Source organism: Mustela nigripes, chromosome 4 (assembly GCF_022355385.1).
Source record: "Mustela nigripes isolate SB6536 chromosome 4, MUSNIG.SB6536, whole genome shotgun sequence".
NCBI classification, from domain to species: Eukaryota; Metazoa; Chordata; class Mammalia; order Carnivora; family Mustelidae; genus Mustela; species Mustela nigripes.
In genome coordinates, this window is record NC_081560.1 from 176,713,086 (window position 1) to 176,730,258 (window position 17,173).

At 39.6% G+C, this 17,173-nt stretch overlaps 1 protein-coding gene across 1 annotated transcript in view; it reads left to right on the plus strand.

The window, feature by feature from the left end:
- Nucleotides 1–1,059: 1,059 nt before the first annotated feature.
- TRUB1 (TruB pseudouridine synthase family member 1) overlaps nt 1,060–17,173 on the plus strand; it is a 43,365-nt gene continuing 27,251 nt past the window's right edge. The window contains exons 1-3 of the mRNA XM_059398661.1: nt 1,060–1,412; nt 8,276–8,374; nt 16,908–16,963. Coding sequence (XP_059254644.1) covers nt 1,127–1,412; nt 8,276–8,374; nt 16,908–16,963 — 441 coding nt within the window. The 5' untranslated portion in view covers nt 1,060–1,126. The remainder of the gene's footprint in view (nt 1,413–8,275; nt 8,375–16,907; nt 16,964–17,173) is intronic.

The window sequence follows — 17,173 nt, forward strand, 5'->3', positions numbered from 1 at the left end:
TTCATAATTTTGAGCAGCAGAAAGCCATCAGCAGTACAGCCAGCAGGTTTTAAAGTGCAAGAGGATGATGAGGAGAAAGCTTGGCTGTAAGGAAACTTGGGGAAACAATGAAGACAAACTTTACCTATCTCACTCATAACATCATTTAATATATCTGAAGCGAAGTAAAATGAAGACTTTTTCTCCACTATGCCTTGTGCCAGGATCAGAACAATGTTCCCGAGTGTTGATGGGGGCATAAATAACTTCCACAGAGAAAGTCTCAAATCAAAAGTAAAGTTTATTATGAATTGCAATAATGCTTTTTGTTATCTAAGCAATGGTTTACTAAGGGATGCAATCCACATAAGAGTTAGTATTAAAAAATTTTTTTAAGTATTAAAAATCTTAAACTTATTAAGAATTATAGTGGGGGTCGTAGGGCGTGGGGTGGACAGGAATGAATTCAAAATACGCTTAAGTGATTTACATTGGCTTGGCCTACAAGTTTCTTTTGGGAATTTGAAGAACTTGTATCCATTCATTCATTCTGAAATATTTAGTTAAGCGCCTACTATGTGTGAGGCCCTGGGATACAGCAGTGAACAGGTAGTTTCCTGTATTTAAAGAGCCTACATTTAGGTGTACTGGAATTCTGAGTCGTGCATCCAAGGGCACGATAAATCGAATGATGCAGTGAACCGAGGAACCACCACGATTCTTCAAAAACTTCAGCAAAATCGGTATTTAAAATTTTCTATTTTTGGAAGCTGGATCCTCTTAGTTCCGGAAAGGGGGGGGTGTGTGGGCAGGTGGGATGTAAAGAGATTGCCCGTCATATATATACACAGATTTCGTGGTTGGGTTCAGCAGTTTAGGACTGGAATTCCAAATTACAACTGCGGTACAGAACTATCCCGACCTAAGAAGCAGACAGGATTACAGAAGAAACACTAATTTATCAGAGCCCCCAGAAGGTAGAGCCATCTCAGCCTACAGCAGAAGGCCATGAACTACAACTCCCAAACGCCCTTGCTACCGCCAGCCCGACTTCGAAGTATGGGAAAGATGGAGGAACGCCGGGCGCTCTCCTGTTGCGTCATTAGAGTGCGACTCCAGGCACAAAACAGGTCTGGGCTACAAAAGTATGGCAGCTGCTGAGGCGGCGGTGGTATCGTCGTCGTCTTTGGAAACAGACAGAGCCCTGGTCCCTGAAACGGCAGGAACAGGCGCAGCAACGGCCGCCACCCCACCAGCGACGGCTGCAGCTGCGGCCGTTGCAGCCGCTGCCAGAACCGGATCCGAAGCCAGGGTCTCCAAGGCCGCTTTGGCTACTAAGCTGCTGTCCCTGAGCGGCGTGTTCGCCGTGCACAAGCCCAAAGGGCCCACTTCAGCCGAGCTGCTGAATCGGCTGAAGGAGAAGCTGCTAGCAGGTACTGCAGCCCGGGTGGGGACCAGGCTGAGGCGGTCGCCGCGAGAGCGGAAGCCGCAGAGAGCCAATAGGCTTTTTTGCGCGCCCGTGGCTCGAGAAGTCAGAGGAGGGGAAAGGGAGGATGACCACTGAATTAGCTCTGGACAGAAATCTGGGGCATCTCGGGCTTGGACTTGCCCTGACGTGAACTCCTGTAGCCTAGTTGACAGTTATCGTCTCCAGGGAAGAACAAAACACAAAACCCCCACACTTAACACGAATAAACCCCTTCCCTTGGGCAGACAGACTAATATTCTGTAATTTGATCGCCCAGGAGACTTTTGTTTGGTTCCCGTTGATAAACCCCTCCTAAAGGACGCACTGGCTCTCTACCCCCAACGTTGAAGTCTTAAAGATAGTTTGGAGATGCAGATATTACTTAATTAACCAAGACTGGAATGCCGTGGTTTTCACAGAGTGAGCATAGGAATTATTTAGAGTCCCTTGTACAAATACAGATTCCGGATCTCTGCCCTCCCAGAGATTGTGATTTTGAGGTTCTGAGGTCTTTTTTAGGAAACCATTTTTAAAAATCTTTTTTTTTTTTTTTTTTAAGATTTTATTTATTTATCAGAGAGAGAGGGGGGGAGAGAGTGAGCATAGGCAGACAGAGTGGCAGGCAGAGGCAGAGGGAGAAGCAGGCTCCCTGCTGAGCAAGGAGCCCGACGTGGGACTCGATCCCAGGATGCTGGGATCATGACCTGAGCCGAAGGCAGCTGCTTAACCAACTGAGCCACCCAGGCGTCCCTAGGAACCCATTTTTAAACTATTCATCCAGGTGGTTCTGGTGTAAGTGGCCTTTGCACGACATTTTGAGGAACACTAAGTATAATTGAAGAGCATTCTTTTTTGTTTCTTCATGTACACGGGGAGCATATTAGAAGAGCCTTGGAGGATATCTCAGTTCATCCGACCAGTAGATTATTTCCGACAGTGACATCAAGGAACCTTAGATTTATTGGACACCTACAATAAGCCAGATGTAGTTTATAGAGAAGGAAAGATGAAAAATCCTGTCTTTTCTCTTAACTGAGCTCAGAGCATAGACATTTCTGCAGACTTTGAGGATAAAACTATTTAGCTGTGTATTCAGGGCTCTCCTGAATTTGACCCTGGCCTGTCTTTCTATTAAAAATACAGTACAGGAACTTTTCTCCTCCCCCTCCACCTTCTTCTTTTGAAGATTTATTTAGTTTAGAGGGAGAGAGAGTGCACAGGCAGGGCGAAGAGGCAGAAGGAGAGGGAGAGACTCTCAAGCAGACTACTCCATGGAGCATGGAGCCCAAAGGGGGGGGCTTGATTATATAACCCTGAGATCATGACCTGAGTCCAAATCAGGAGTTAGTTGCTTAACTGACTGAGCCACCCAGGCGCTGCAGGAACTTTCTTTCCTTTTTTTTTTTTTTTTTAAGATTTTATTTATTTATTTAACAGACAGAGATCAGAAGTAGGCAGAGAGGCAGGCAGAGAGAGAGGAGGAAGCAGGCTCCCTGCTGAGCAGAGAGCCTGATGTGGGGCTCGATCCCAAGACCCTGAGATCATGACCTGAGCCAAAGGCAGAGGCTTTAGCCCACTGAGCCACCCAGGCGCCCCAGGAACTTTCTTTTTAACATTGTTTAGTGTGTCTTGGCAAACTTCATTATACTTTTTTTAAATGCAAAAACAAATTATTCTGGCGGGAATTTGTTAATTAAAATTGACACAATATGGATTCAAATGTTTAATGGCATTAATGTTTAACACGTACACTCTTTAGATGTTTAATCCCAGTGTTATATCTACTCATTCTGTTTTTATACTTCCCTTATACTTTGTTACCTGTAAGAATGGGTCATATACGATGTTGAAGGAAGGACTTGCATTAAGAACAAGCAATGTGGTGTCGTTTGTGTGTAGTTGTTCCTATACACAATTTCTTTCATTGGGCCTGATTTATTAGCTGAACTATGGTTTTTTTTGATTCACAAGGTAATGATTACCATTCTTCCTCTCAGACAGGTTTCTGATGGAATCAAAGCCATATCCTGGCCTTCTGGTTAATCTGCCTCCAAGAGTCCAAGAGCTGAAGTTTCTTGTTGAAACTTGGTTAAAACATTGTTTCAAGGCTGTTGCTAGGCGATCTTCTAGAAGCCCCTTGCTCAGATGTAGATATTCTCATTACTCCATTTCTGTATTGCTTTGATTGGTCTAATTCTATATTTGTGTTAGCTAGACCAGGCTACCTGGGAGGGTTCTAAAAGATACGAATTTCAAGGCAGCACGTTCTGTTGCTGGCCAGGTTTGACATCCACTGATTCAGGCCACCGTTAATGGCCATAGCCTCTATTAACACTTCTGGCCATTCCCTGTATTGATCCATGTTATACTGAAATCCTTGCTCTTTGTCTTCTATCTGAATCCTTCAAGGCCCAAAACATCAGAATTTTATAGCTAAAAAAGACCTTAAGAGATATTCTTCCATCAATGTTACCAATAGGATGAACCAAATTCCAATATAGTAGACGGGTGTGTCTTCGAACTTGAAAGAGTAAATTTGGACACAAAGGAAAGAAACAGGTTTGTGGGCCTTCATAGTCTAAGGAGTGTCAGGTTGAAAAATACAGAGAGTTCTCCGGAAGTTTCCTATAAATTTATAGGTGAGAGGCCCGTAATGAATTACATAAAGTGAAAGGTGAAAGGTTTGAAGCTTGAGCCTGTTCTTATGGGTTGGTGTTAAAGCAGGCTCTTCCACGCCCAGTGATGTAATCAGAGAGTGCTGTGAGGACTGTGTTCCAGACAGATGGTGTTCTGTAATTATGCAGTCAGGCCAGGCAACCCAGCACATCATTTTGGACATCTATTCTGGCTTCTCCATTATTGCTCTGCTTTCCTTCTCTTTTCTCTGTCCTCTCTTTTCGTTTCTATTGCTCTATTTTTTATCTTCATCATGTCAGTGGTTATAAGGGAAGTTTGATGGGTTTGGGAGATGTAGATCAATACAGCTGTTCTTTCCTTTTTCATTTGAAGTTCAGTAGCCAATGTTTGGTCTATATTGATATATATATGTAACAATAATAATGATAGTAATAATAATAACTTATTGTCAGAGTGCCACGTAGTTTCCAAAGCACTTTCAGATAACATTATTTCAATTTATCTTTGTAATAGGAAGATGAGATGGCCCAGGTTGACATTTTCTTTTTTTAAATCTAAATGCTTCAGAGTTTGAGATAATTTAACTGGTACCTACTTCCCACATAACCAACCCCCCCACCTTTTTAAAATTACCATATAATTTATTATTTGTTTCAGGGGTACAGGTCTATGATTCATCGGTCTTACACAATTCACAGTGCTCACCATAGCACATACTCTCCCCAGTGTCCATCACCCAGCCAACCCATTCCTCTGCCTCCACTCTAGCAACCCTCAGTTTGTTTCCGGAGATTAAGAGTCTCTTATGGTTTGTTTCCCTCTCTGGTTTCATATTGTTTCATTTTTTCCTCTCTTCCCCTATGATCCTCTGCCTTGTTTCTCAAACTCCACACATCAGTGAGATCATATGATAATTGTCTTTCTCTGATTGACTTATTTCGCTTAGCATAAACCCTCTAGTTCTATTCATGTCATTGCAGATGGCAAGATTTCATTTTTGATGGCTACATAATATTCCTGTGTGTGTGTGTGTGTGTGTGTGTGTGTGTGTGTGTGTAGGTATATATATACCACATCTTCTTTATCCATTCATTTGTTGATGGACATCTAGGCTCTTTCCATAGTTTGGCTATTGTGGACATTGCTGCTATAAACATTGGGGTGCATGTGCCCTTCGGATCACTACATTTGTATCTTTGGGGTAAATACCCAGTAGTGCAAATGCTAGGTCATACGGTAGCTCTATTTTCAACTTTTGAGGAACCTCCATGCTGTTTTTCAGAGTGGCTGCACCAGCTTGCGTTCCCACCAACTGTGTAGGAGGGCTTGTCTTTCTCCACATCCTTGCCAACATCTGTCTGTCATTTCCTGACTTGTTAATTTTAGCCATCCTGACTGGTGTGAGTTGATATCTCACTGTGGTATTGATTTGTATTTCCCTGATGCCATGTGATGTTGAGCACTTTTTCATGTGCCTGTTAGCTGTTTGGATGTCTTTGCAGAAATGTCTGTTCATGTCTTCTGCCCGTTTCTTGATTGGATTATTTGTTCTTTGGGTGTGGAGTTTGATCAGTTCTTTAGAGATTTTAGATACTAGCCCCTTGTCTGATATGTCATTTGCAAATGCCTTTTCCCATTCTTTCGGTTTTATTTTGGTTTTGTTGACTGTTTCCTTTGCTGTGCAAAAGCTATTTTTAAAAAATTTTTAAATTTTTTTATAAGCATATAATGTATTTTCTACCCAGGGGTACAGGTCTGTGAATCACCAGGTTTACACATTTCACAGCACTCACCATAGCACATACCCTCCCCAATGTCATAACACTACCACCCTTCCCCCAGCAACCCTCAGCCTGTTTTGTGAAATTGAGTCTTTTATGGTTTGTCTCCCTCCCGATCCCATCTTTCATTTTTTTCTTTTCCTACCCCCCAAACTTCCACGTTGCATCTCCACTTCCTCATATCAGGGAGATCATATGATAGTTGTCTTTCTCCGATTGACTTATTTCGCTAAGCACAATACCCTCTAGTTCTATCCACATCGTCACAAATGGCAAGATTTCATTTCTTTTGATGGCTGTGTAGTATTCCATTGTATATATATATATACAACCACATCTTCTTTATCCATTCATCTGTTGATGGACATTTAGGTTCTTTCCATAGTTTGGCTATTGTGGACATTGCTGCTATAAACATTTGGGTGCATGTGCCCCTTCGGAGCACCATGTTTGTATCTTTAGGGTGTATACCCAGTAGTGCAATCGCTGAGTCATAGGGTAGATCTATTTTGAGCTTTTTGAGGAACCTCCATGTTGTTTTCCAGAGTGGTTGTACTAGCTTGCATTCCCACCAACAGTGTAGGAGCGTTCCCCTTTCTCCGCATCCTTGCCAGCATCTGTCATTTCCTGACTTGTTAATTTTAGCCATTCTGACAGGTGTGAGGTGGTATCTCATTGTGGTTTTGATTTGTATTTCCCTGATGCGTAGTGATGTGGAGCATTTTTTCATGTGTCTGTTGGCCATCTGGATGTCTTCGTTGCAGAAATGTCTGTTCATGTCCTTTGCCCATTTCTTGATTGGATTATTTGTTCTGTGGGTGTTGAGTTTGCTAAGCTCTTTATAGATTTTGGATACTAGCCCTTTATCTGATATGTCGTTTGCAAATATCTTCTCCCATTCTGTGAGTTGTCTTTTGGTTTTGTTAACTTTCTTTTGCTGTGCAAAAGCTTTTGACCTTGATGAAGTCCCAGTAGTTCATTTTTGCCCTTGCTTCCCTTGCCTTTGGCGATGTTCCTAGGAAGATGTTGCTGAGGCTGAGCTCAAAGAGGTTGCTGCCTCTGTTCTCCTCAAGGATTTTGATGGATTCCTTTCTCACATTGAGGTCCTTCATCCATTTTGAGTCTGTTCTCATGTGTGTTGTAAGGAAATGGTCCAATTTCATTTTTTTTCATGTAGCTGTCCAATTTTCCCAGCACCATTTGTTGAAGAGGCTGTCTTTTTTCCATTGGACATTCCTTCCTGCTTTGTCGAAGATTGGTTGACCATAGAGTTGAGGGTCTATTTCTGGGCTCTCTATTCCATTCCATTGATCTATCTATGTGTCTGTTTTTGTGCCAGTACCATACTGTCTTGATGATGACAGCTTTGTAGTAGTGTTTGAAGTCTGGAATTGTGATGCCTCCAGCTTTGCTTTTCTTTTTCAACATTCCTCTGACTATTCGGGGTCTTTTCTGGTTCCATACAAATTTTAGGATTATTTGTTCCATTTCTGTGAAAAAGTTGATGGTATTTTGATAGGGATTGCATTAAATTTGTAGATTGCTCTAGGTAGCATAGACATTTACACAATATTTGTTCTTCCAATCCATGAGCATGGAACGTTTTTCCATTTCTTTGTGTCTTCCTCAATTTCTTTCATGAATACTTTGTAGTTTTCTGAATACAGATTATCTCTTTGGTTAGGTTTATTCCTAGGTATCTTATGGCTTTGGGTGCAATTATAAATGGGATCGACTCCTTCGTTTCTCTTTCTTCTATCTTCTTGTTGGTATATAGAAATGCAAATGATTTCTGTGCACTGATTTTATAGACTGCCACTTTACTGAATTCCTGTATGAACTCTAGCAGGTTTGGGCCCACATAACCTTTTGCTATGATTAGCTTCTTGAAGGAATTGAGGGTTTTGATTTGGAGAGAAGGGCAACAAAAATAGATAATTTGGGAACATAGTGTTCTTAGAAGTAGCCCTTTGAAAAGTATTCCTGACATTAGGTAGTTGGGGGTACCAGCAAAGAATGCCTGGAAACGAGAGAATTAGACATGAAATCAAGAACTTCTAGAACTACCTGCCTATATAAAAACTGACTTCATTTCATCATTTAAGAGCCCACTACTGGGAATTTATTATTATGTTTTTCAGGGTTAGCCTGGATATTTGCTCACATTAAAAAATATTTCTAGAAAGTGAATTCTAGTTTCTACACAACTAATTTTGTAATACTATTTCTTCATAATTTAGGGAGTATCTGTACATCTTTAAATCTGTTCTTTGCTAATAGTGTTATCATCTTAATCTGTTAAGTTTGTACAATCCTTTTTGTTTTGAATACTCCATCCCTCTTTCCCCCATATTTATGGAGCTCTTACTTCGTTTTCTAATTGACATTTCTCATTCAATTGCTCTCACAGAAGCTGGAATGCCTTCTCCAGAATGGACCAAAAGGAAAAAGCAAACTTTGAAAATTGGACATGGAGGCACGCTAGACAGTGCAGCCCGAGGAGTTCTGGGTAAGAGATACGAATGGAAGTTTGATGTAACTACCACTTATTATAGAAAGAAATACAGATTGAGAACAGATAAAGCCATGCCATTTTAAGTCTTTGGAGTATTTCAGATCTACTGGATTTATAATGCCATCTTCTAAAGAAGCCCTTAAAAGGTACAAGCTATACAAAGCTATTAGAAATAGCCACTTTTGTGTGTGGATGGGACTGTAAGACAGGATTTGTATCTGTGAATCAAAGCGTTAACTTAGTGGGCCTGAAATTGCTATGTTTAGAAAGGCTTGCTTGCAAGTCTTTCCCTTGGCAGGCATCTGGGAACTTGGATTTTGAGAGTGTTCCCACCTTTCTTATTCAATAAGGGTGGCTTGCTGTGTGCCTCAGCTGTTGGTGTGAACAATGTGGTGTGTGCCGAACACCCTGCTTTCCTTTTAGGAGTCTGGAGTTTTGTCCTACCACTTGTGCAGGTGTGTCTGGGCAACTGTCCTCATTCTCCCCAATTAAGAACTTTGGGTTCTGAGTTTCTAATAGGCTTTCCCGAGTAGGAACATTGCACGTGCTTTTTATATGTTGGAGAAAGGAGCAAGCTCAAGGGTCCTCTGTCACAGGAGGAAGAGAGAATAAGGAAACCTGTGTGTGGATTTCTCCAGTGTCTTTTTCCCTTTTTAATCCTATGATGTAATGGTACTATGTCACTGTAGTGAGTCTTAGCCATACATGCGTCTTCCAGTGTGGAGTGTCCTGTTGGGGATTCTGACAAAGTATTTGGCTTTTTTTTTTTTTTTAACACTTATCTCAGATTTCATCTCTGAGGATCAGCTCTTTTGAGAACGTGGGGCTTATGGTTCCTGAGAGGAAGTCACACTTTCTGTTGGAGATATAGTGAACATTATTGCTTATGGAGGCAGATTGGTGGAATTGATTGACAGGAGAAAAATCACTTATCCTTTTCCCTTTTTACTCTTTTTTTTTTTAATGCCTCTAGTAGAGGTTCTAAAGTTTACCGACTGCTAAACTGTGTGTCCACAGGCTAGACTATGTTTACGAACTTTTGGTATAAGTCTATCCATCGTCACAGAAATACATATGTTGGGATTCCTGTCTCCACATCTTAGAAACAGAGTTCAGTAAGACAATACCTACTTTTTTACATGGTCTGGTGTTTTGTATTTTATTCTATTTCATTTTCCTTTTAAATGTTGATAATCCACTAAATTGATTTCATGATGTACTAGTGGGTTGTGATTCACAGTTTATAAAATACTGTGCTACAGTGTTCAGTCCATTTTATTGGAGCCAAAAAATTAGGTACAAACAACAAACCTGATCTAAGCTATCCAAAGGAAATGAATGCTTATTTAGAAGAAACGGATAAAGTTTTTGGTGAAGAAAATTCCATTTTTTAAGAAAGCTAGAAACAATATATAATTTTGCATTTTAAAAAATTACAGTTTTGGGACGCCTGTGTGGCTCAGTTGGTTAAGCAGCTGCCTTCGGCTCGGGTCATGATCCCAGCATCCTGGGATCGAGTCCCACATCGGGCTCCTTGCTCTGCAGGGAGCCTGCTTCTCCCTCTGACTCTGCCTTCCACTCTGTCTGCCTGTGCTCGCTCTCGCTCTCTCTCTGACAAATAAATAAATAAAATCTTTTAAAAAAATTACAGTTTTTATTTAATTCATTTGGAAAAATATCTTTACTGAGGGCGTAAATAGATTAAAAAAAACACAAGCGAATCCATTTTCCTGAGTTAGAGAACTTGAATAGGCAAATTCTGTCCACTTAAAGTTACTGTTTCTTGCCTAACTAATGATAATCATTAATCATTTAATGAGCAGTGAACTACGTGTGAAGTCTTCAGCTTGGGGCATACATAAGTCGTATACTTTAGTCCTCGTAAGATAGGTGTTATGATTCCTCATTTTACAGAAGAAGAAATGAAGACCCTGAGAGAAAGTGCTTTGTCATAGTTTGTGGCAGAGTCAGGATTCTGAGCCTGATCTGCTCCGTTCCAAAGCTTCTGCCCTAACCTGGCATGGCAGATATTGGGCCTCCTGTTCTCCTGCTCCGCCCATTGCAGGGTCACCCAGCAGTCACTGTTCTTTGCAGCTGGTCCTAAAAGTGGCTTCATGGTTTTTATCAGTTCAACACTCCTTGAGTAGAAGGCTATTCACTGTAACCATTCTGTTCTACTGTTTTCCAAGGCACAGCCCTAAAATATGAGAAGAGACAGGATAAAGTCTGCTGTTTATTTATGAATAGACCAATTGTATTAGTTTCTGGTGGTTTTTACTACTTTGTATGCATAAAATAGTGATATTCAAGGCAGTGAAAAAATAAGTTTATTTTTCACCCTAAAGCTAAGGGATCTTGTTGAAATTTCCATTTTAATATTATGAAAGGCTGGCATTTGGCCAAGATTTGTATGAATGGAAGAAATTATATTGGAAATAATTTCCTATTTGGAGGCTTAGTTTATATTTGATCATCCAGGAACTTTTATGATGATATAATCCATGCATGTATCAAATTGATTAATTTTATTCTAATACCTGTATTTCCCAATGAGGAATAAAGTAAAAAAAAAAAAAAGTAGGCATTAAATCACAGAATAAAGGGTATTCATTGTTTAAATTAGTCATCTGGAGACTTAGAACTTGATTTTTGTTATGTGGTGGAATAAGCACTGGTTCTAATCATCATGAGTTTGTGAACTAGCTGCTTTACTTACTAAGTAAACATAGTCTGGGAAAAATCTGTAAACTCTCTAAATCTCCATTTGTTTAATCTCTTGAAAGGGGTAAGTAACATCTACCATAATTTTCAGTAGATTTATTGAAATATCTTATGAAATATCTATAACCTATGGATATATGCTATACTCTGTCAAGTGCTTTATAAAGGTCTTTTTTTTTTCCCCCATAAAACTGGACCTGTGTGAAAAAATATACTTTTACTTTCAACATGTAGACTGTTTTTGCTGGGCTTTTTTTTCCTTTGTAATATTAATGGTACAGATTTAAGAATTTAGTTTATAATGTAAGATATCTGAAATTTGGGTTTATAATTCTATTAACCTATATTATATATAATATATATGACATATAATTCTATAAAGAGGACTTGCAAGATTCTTAAAAATCTTGTGGTAAGTAGAATAATGACCCCTTAAATATGCCTATGTCATAACCTCCAGAATCTAAGAATGTTCTATCACAATCTATGTTAAGTTCTAACACAAGGGGAAATTGAGGTTGCTAATGAGCTGCTAAAGAGATTATCTTGGAATATGCAGGTGGACCCAGTGTAATCACAAGGGTCATTAAAAGTGGAAGAGGAGCCAGAAGAGAGAGATGTGGACACAGTGGTTGGAGTGATGTGATTACTGGCTTTTAATGAGGAAGTGAGTCACTGAGCCAAGGAATGTCGGCCCCCAAGCCCTCGGTATTAGAAAAGGCAAGGAACCTCCTATAGAAAGGCTCTAGAGAGATTCTTCCACAGGGCCTTCAGAAAAGACTGCAGCCACGTAGATATCCCCTGATTTTCAGCTTAGTAAAACTCATTTCAGACTTCTGATCTCCAGAACTGTAGGATAATGAGTTTGTTAAACTACTAAGTTGGTAATTTGTTACAGCAGCAATAGGAAACTAATACATCCATTTATTATAAATCACCTGAAATGGAATCTCAGTTTCTATCACTTTGAAAATTATTATTTTGGGGGGTGCCTGGTTGGCTCAGTAGGTTAAAAGTCTGCCTTCAGTCAAGGTCGTGATCCCAGGGTCCTGGGAACCAGTCCTTGCTCAGTAGGGAGCCTGCTTCTCTTTTTGCCTGCCACTCGCCCTGCTTGTGCTCTCTCTGTGACAAATAAGTAAACTCCTTTAAAAAAAATTACAATTTTTTTTAACTTCAGAGTTTATAAAATTACTTAAAAATATTAGAAAATATAAAAAAACAATAGAGGTAAAAATTGTTTTCCACGTTCAGCAATAGTCACCGACATTTTTGCTTTATTTTCTCCTAGCTTTATATCTATGCAAAATTTTTAAGTTGAGCTTTTTTATTGTACATACATTTGTATCCTTTTTTAAAATTTAACTTAACATCATTTATGTTAACTCTCAGTAAAGATTTTTCTTTTTTTAACTTTATTGAAGAATAATTGACAAGTATAATTGTGTATATTTAAAGTATTGAAATCGTGCCAAGTATATTCTCCAACCACAGTAGTATGAAACTAAGAAATCAATTACAGTAGGAAAGCTAAAAAACTCACAAATATGTACAAGTTAACACACTTTGAATAACCAGTGGGTCAAAGGGAAATCAAAAAATATCTTGAAATAAGTGAAAACAGAAATAAAACGTACCAAAGTTTATAGGGTGCAGGAAAAGCAGTTCTAAGAAGGAAGTAAACATTATTTTTAAGGGCAACATAATATTCTGTCGTATCAATCAAAAACAATTATTTAGGGGTGCCTGGGTGGCTCAGTGGGTTAAAGCCTCTGCCTTTAGCTCAGGTCATGGTCTCAAGGTCCTGGGATCAGGCCCCGCATCAGACTCTCTGCTCAGCGGGGGGCCTGCTTCCCCTTCTCTTTCTGCCTGTGAGTTTTCGCGTCTGAGAGACGACCAAGGAGCCAACATGGATGCAGTCACACGAGGATTTATTTAACAAGCTTGAGCTTGGGTCCAAGTATACCCGACACAGTGGAGTAAGGACTTGGACCCTGAGCTTAGTTAAGGCAGGGGTATTTATGGGTTCCTGTTACTAAAGCAGGGTGGGGGTCTCTGCAACTAAAGCAGGGTGGGGGTCCTTAGAACTAAAGTAAAGTAGGGGAAAGTTCAGCCCTTGGGCATAGGGGTCTGAGATGGCTGTCCTTATGCTAAGGCTGAACCTGAGGTGGGATGGCCTTAATTTTTCTCGGCCTCCACATTTCCCCCTCTCACAGGAACCTAAGGAAGGACCCAGTGATGGGTCCCGGCTGTTCTCAGCCACAAGGTCCGGTGGTTGGTATTGCTGTCTGAGTACCATGAGCTGACCTGTACTGTCTCTGTCTTTGACAAAAGATACTAATCTATTGATAACGTAGGGCCCGAAGGTAAGGAGGAGAAGGAGGTTAATGAGGGTTACTTTTTATTCCCCCACACTGGTGTAAGAAGAGGGCGTAGTATAAGTAACATTAGTGGGGCACGTGAGAGCGGCACAGTCTCAGCTTTAGGGATTGTCCTTGGCCAGCTGGCTCTTTCATTCTGGAACAAAGTTCTTGAGAACGGCGTGTGGGTCAGCTGGACGGATGTGGGTGTAGTGGACCCAGGGAGTAATCCCGTCGACCTTGAGAGTGGTGGGAGTGGTCAGGATCACGATGTAGGGTCCCTTCCAGCGAACAAGTTTTCCACTTGGCGGCTGCGCATCCAAACCAAGTCCCCGGGTTGGTAAGGATGTGGTTCCAGCTCCTCCTCTGTCTCAGTATGGGCAGTTAGGATCTCTGCCCAGGGAGCCTGTTCCCCCCTCTCTCTCTCTGCCTGCCTCTCTGCCTAGTTCTGATCTCTCTCTGTCAAAATAAATAAAATTTGAAAAAAACCAAAACAATTATTTAACCATTTCCCTATATGTGATCATTCATCTTAGCAAAATTTTATTAGTAGGACAGATTATGTGAGGAACATCTTTATGAATAAAACTCCTTTTGGTTTTGGATTATTAAGATAGATTTCTAGAAGTGGAAAGATGCAGTTCTTTTAAGATGGTTGCAAGGGTGTTAGAGAATTAGGTAAATGACAATAGAAACTTTCATTTGCAAAAGCTTTGGAATTATATGTGTCATACTCTTGACTGTTCTGAAGGGGCTCTCATCATTTAAAAAAGTCTATATGATTTGTGAACATTTGGATAGGTTTGGAGATAGTGGTTTTTTTTTTTTTGCAGAGAGACATTTGAGCACAGAAAATTTGGGAGATGGAGAAAGAGAGTAGTCACTGTGAGACAGTGCTTGGCAAACCCTGTTATTCATTCATTTTCCCAGTTATTCCCACTTTTCAAACTGTTTTGTCTTCTTTAGTATTAGAAAAACTACTGAGCTTTCCAGATTTGGCTGAAATGCTCTCTCCTACATGGATAGCCTGCCCACTTGTGCTTTTATATTGCTAATGTAAAGCTTCATTCTAGTCTAACCTTAACTCACAGAAGGGCTGAAACCAGGTCTTATTTATTTCTGTGCCTGTATAAGAACTGAATAAAATGTGGAATGATTGAATGAGAAAAAGCTGAGTAAAAATTCTGTCCAGTAAACTGTCCTTTGAATGAACAGCCACTGGTTGGCTGGGCCTCAACTCCAGATAATCTTTCTGCGTACCGCTTTTGCAGTTGTCTTCCTAGAACTCTGCTTTCACTGATCAGCTAACTTCAGCGGGCCTTGGTTTTCTTGGATATAAAATGAGAAGGTTAAGCTGGATAACTTTAAAATGCCTTCTTGTTTCAAATTCTGTCATGTTGGATCACTGACCTAGCAGAGAAATCAGCGTTTCAACCACGATAAAGTCAAACACGTCAGCCTGTTCTAAGACACCTGCACTCTGGTTGATAAACCCACTGTGCTTATTCTTGTATCAGAATTTGTGCGGTGTGTTCCTTTTTTAGAACATGCTTCTCTCCTTTCTGTATGTTCAAATTCTGAACATCTTTTAAGGCGTATCTCAAGCTGTGTTTGAAATGCTTGAATGAAGCATTATCTGGCCTCTTGAGTGGTTTAGAGTACTGCCTTCTTTGACGTCCTACAGCATTTATTCTGTGTTCGTTTGGACTCTTCCTCACATACTGTCTTATTGCTATTTAGCATTGTTCACTCATTAATTCATGCACCTTTTTTTTTTTTTGCTTGCAGTTTCCCTTATCTGTATTTTTTTTTTCCCCATGAGGTTATAAACTCTTTCAAAGTCAGGAAATGTTCTGTTCCATTAAAAATACTGTTCTTGGGACTGTGTGCTTAGTAGCTGCTCCAGAAATATTGACTGGGGATTCTTGAGTGGAAAAAACTGCATTGGATGTTTGTTATTACTATATAGAGCTTTTTCCTGCACAGTAGCAGCTACCATTGGAAGAGTATGATGCTTCACATAGGACACTAAAGGCAGACAATTGCTTTTATCTTAGTCTTTGAGCTAATATGACTCTTATCATAGAAGCTCAGGGAGGGTTTGGGATGATTTTATGTTGGGGTTGAGATTTGACCTGGGTTTCAAAGGATGGATTTTGAACACTAGAGAGTTGGTACTCTAGGTATTGGGATCCCATTGAGGATTGCTTGGGGGCTGGTAGTGTGCAGTACAGGTAATCAGAAATGGTTATAAAATGGTGTGAACTGGAAGAGAAAGGGATAGATTGTAGAGCAGTCAGGCTGGTAGTGGTTTAGGTAATTTAGGCTTATGGCATTGGGAAGAAAGCCTCCATAAGTAAGGTGGCAGAAGGATAAAAAGGAAGGGAGGGGGTCTTCCGTTAGTCTGGTCTGAATTTTGGCCACCATATATTAGTTGTTAGATGTTGGGCAAAGTTCTTAGTCTCTGTCTGTCTCAGTTTCCTCACCTATAAAATAGGGATAATTGTATTATTCTTTAGGGTTGTTATAAGGGTTAAATGAACTAATGAATGGAAAGCATTTTGAGTGGAATTTGATACTTGGTAAACTCAAGGAATGATATCTGCTATAAATATTCATGATAATTCTTTTAGCTGGTCAATCATTTCTTTTTGCTTTTTCTTGTAATTCTGAATCGTGGTGTTTATACTATGTTCTTTTACAAAATTATATCCATTGATGAGAAATACTTATACTTATGATTTTAAATTCTTATAAAAATTTGCTTTCTGTTAAGTGGAGAAATAATTGTAAACTCTATCCTTCTCTCCTGGTGAAATGTGTTCATAAGGATAAATAATGTTCGAAATTGAAGAGATAGGTGGGGCATTATTGTACTTAACACATGATGTATGTGAACATACATTGTTCAGGCTCGCATTTTACTTTGTATTCTTTGTGTTTGGTTGATCTGTTACGTTTCTGTTTTCTTGATTGTATACTGATGGACACTAATCATTTTTAAATGGTTCATTACTTATGATAATGGCTTTTGCTTGGTTTGATAATGAACTCTATCAGAAGACTTTATACTGTGGTTAAAGCATATCATGTGTTTTTCACTGATCCACATATAAAATTCCAATGAGTCCTCTGAGATTGTTCTAAACTTTTCATTATGTAATTGTCTGGATTGAGGTTTCTGTCATGTTTAATACTTTGAGAGGAAAAAAAAAGTTTTATTTTACATCCTTACCCTTTACATACCCTTACATCCTCTCTTCAGAATTTCTAAATTGCATGACAAGTTCAACTGATTGGAATAATAGGAACCCTCTAGTAAGGCTAAATATATGTTCTTTCCAACTTTATGTTACATGTGCCAGGGAATTATGACCCAAATATATAGTTATTTCAAAAATCTAGTTTTCAGAATAGAGTGTTATAATATTTCTTTCTTTGATTTATAGTGGTTGGAATTGGAAGGGGAACAAAAATGTTGACCAGTATGTTGTCAGGGTCCAAGGTAAGAAAATTGGAATCCTTTTTTTTTTTTTCCTCTTGAATGTTTTTCTTAATGACCTATGTTTTGGATTTTAATCAATTAAAAATTATGTACATTGCATTTACAGGGGTTATTCCTGAGTATTAATTGTGTTTGTCATGATAGCTGAGATTGAAAATATTGAGACTATAAATTGGAAATGCTTCAGCAAATTGATTTATAGAAGCAAAA